Source organism: Amaranthus tricolor, chromosome 7 (assembly GCF_026212465.1).
Source record: "Amaranthus tricolor cultivar Red isolate AtriRed21 chromosome 7, ASM2621246v1, whole genome shotgun sequence".
Classification (NCBI taxonomy): Eukaryota; Viridiplantae; Streptophyta; class Magnoliopsida; order Caryophyllales; family Amaranthaceae; genus Amaranthus; species Amaranthus tricolor.
Window position 1 is genome coordinate 14,061,625 of NC_080053.1, and position 2,830 is coordinate 14,064,454.

Genomic DNA, 2,830 nt, shown 5'->3' on the forward strand with positions numbered 1-2,830 from the left:
GAACCAAATTTGAGACCTGATCGCAAAGACGTTTTGACCGGTCCAATCTCAAAGTCAAGGTCATCATTTGTGATTTGCCCATCAAGCATTCTATACTGAGCTCCAAGCTGCTCTCAACTGAAAAATCTGTGACCATAAAACCTTATCGAACAATTAATTTAATGTCATCTTTACATGTTGTCCAATCCAAAGCACTATGCATCACTCTTAACTCAATGTATTTCAACTAAAGATTTAAACTTTGGTAAAATTCTTCACGCACATTTCATAAAAACCTCCCTCATTTTCAATTCCTTCATCTCTAACCGCTTGATAGAGTTGTATTCCAAATGCTACAACATTGAGAGTGCTCAAAAAGTTTTTGATGATTTCCCTGATAAGAATAGCCATTCCTGGAATGCAATTATTTCTGGCTATTCTAAAACCGGTCAGTTTGATCATGCATACCAACTGCTTGATAAAATGCCTGAACCATATATTGTGGGTTACAATTCTGTGATTTCTGGGTTGGTTCATCATGGGTTTTATGAAGAGTCTTTGTGTTTTTTCTCGACTATGCACAAAATGGGTAGTGGGTTTGGTTTGTTTTTGGATGAATATACAATATCTAGTGCTGTTAGTAGTTGTGCTGTTTTGGGTGCAATTAAGTTGTTGCATCAGTTTCATTGCGTGGCGATTGTGCTTGGATTTGAGTTTGATGTTAATGTATGCAATACGTTAATTAATGCGTATGGAAAATGTGGTAAACCTGATTTATGTTACTCGATATTTACTCGAATGCCTGAACGAGATGTTGTGTCGTGGACCTCAATGGTTGTAGCTTATGCCAAGGCATCTAGGTTGAATGATGCTTGCCGTGTTTTTCATCAAATGCCGGTGAAAAATACAGTATCTTGGACTGCATTGATCACAGCGTTCTCTCGGAATGAGCAAGGAATAGAAGCCTTGAATCTTTTTGATCAGATGCGGAAGGACGGAGTTCAACCTAACGTGTTCACATATGCTGCTGTTCTAGGTGTTTGTGCAGATTTAGCCCTCATAGAGAAAGGAAAACAACTTCATGGCCGCATTATTAGATCAAATACCAGAGCTCCATTGTTCAGTACATTTGTCTTTAATGCTATGATTGACATGTATTGCAAGTGTGGAAATATGACAGCAGCAATGCTGCTATTTGAGAAGTTGCCAGACAAGAAAAATGATGTTTCTTGGAACTCCATAATAACTGGGTTTGCTCACAATGGACATATTGAGGAAACTCTTGAAATGTTTAAACGGATGATTGCAGAAAAAGTAAAGCCCAATGAAGTGACGTTCCTTGGAGTACTATCTGGTTATTGCCACACAGGGTTAGTAGACGAAGGCATGAAAGTTTTCGACTTAATGTCAGAGCATGGTTTGAAGCCAAGTTTGGCTCACTATGCAATTTTGATCGATTTGCTCGGAAGGAAGAACAGACTAAACGAGGCAGTAGAGTGGATTGAGAGAGCTCCTGGTGGCTCCGATCACGTTAGAATATGGGGTGCGCTTCTAAGTGCTTGTCGAGTCCATGGAAATACAGATCTTGCTCACAAGGCTGCCAAAACTCTTTTTAAGTTGGAGCCTCAAAATGCTGCTAGGTATGTTATGCTATCTAATGTTTATGCAGCAGGAAATAGATGGGATGAGACCTGTCAAATGAGAAAACTTGTCGGTGAGAAAGGATTGAGGAAACATGCGGGCTGTAGTTGGATTGAAGTGAATAATACTAGGCATGAATTCATGGCCGCGGACATGGTACATTGTTCTCGCGAACACGTATATGAAGTAATTCATGAACTGGTAGATCAAATGAGTGAAAAGGGATATCTTTCCTGTATTGAGATAGACCTCGAAGGTGATTGTTTTTGAGAACCGTATTGAAAATAGCACTCCAATTTTTTTCCGATAAGTTCATATGTAGTTTCGTTGCGAGCTAGTATTCCATAGTGTTGATTCCTAAACTGATTTGACTGTAGAACTTGCTAATGAAGGAAACGTCATGTATGATCCCAAATTTATGCTCAATAGTTTTGGATAGCACAATACATGTGAGTATTCCTTGTATTGAGATAGGCGATAGGCCTTGGAGAAACTGAAGCAAAATCTCAAAATAGTTTAAACAAAACTATTTGGATCTAATTTCTTCAATCCTTCAATTTTATGTCTAAATAGAAAATAAGAAAATCAAAAATGGCTATTAAAGACATTCTCTTTTGTTAGTCGTACAAGCTCGAATGTTATGCTTTAGCCACATCCAGCAATTGTACTAGATTACTAGGAAGACTTCAATTTCTTGCATATTTGTTGAATTGTGCTGGACACAAAATAGAAGCCTACACCATACAAGAGGTTTATTTTTAGTTCTAACAAAACAAGTTGCCATACATTTTAGAGTACGAAGGTACAAAAGTTTTAAAAGTATACTAAGTATAACAAAGGTATAAAAGGATAAAGTATGCTAATTACACTAAAGTATAAGATAAATTAGTGAAAGGTCCTATGACAAAGTAAGGACAAAAGGGTATTTTCTTAAGTCCAAAGTCAAGTCAAAAACAAAGTACATAAATGAGAATAGTACCAAAAGCCGATTCAACTTTTGGTTTTAAAGGGCTACAGTTAGTGTAGGAGGGAGGACAAGTGGTAGTGGTGGATTCATGATTTCTCCACCACCCCTATGTGTGAGATAGGTAGGCTATAAATGGGTGGCAAATAGGGGTGGTGGAGCAGCAAAGTAGGAGAGGCGAAAGAAATGGGTAAGGCATCGAATCAGCAACTCGAGCCAATTCGCTCAACCAGGTTGAGCGAGCAT

General features: G+C 38.2%; 1 protein-coding gene across 1 annotated transcript; it reads left to right on the forward strand.

Moving 5' to 3' along the window:
* Window positions 1-43: 43 nt before the first annotated feature.
* LOC130818245 (pentatricopeptide repeat-containing protein At2g21090-like) lies at window positions 44-2,227 on the forward strand. Its single transcript, XM_057684342.1, has one exon. The coding sequence runs from the start codon at window positions 175-177 to the stop codon at window positions 1,888-1,890; it is 1,716 nt and encodes a 571-aa protein (XP_057540325.1). The 5' UTR covers window positions 44-174; the 3' UTR covers window positions 1,891-2,227.
* The last annotated feature ends 603 nt before the right edge of the window (window positions 2,228-2,830 follow it).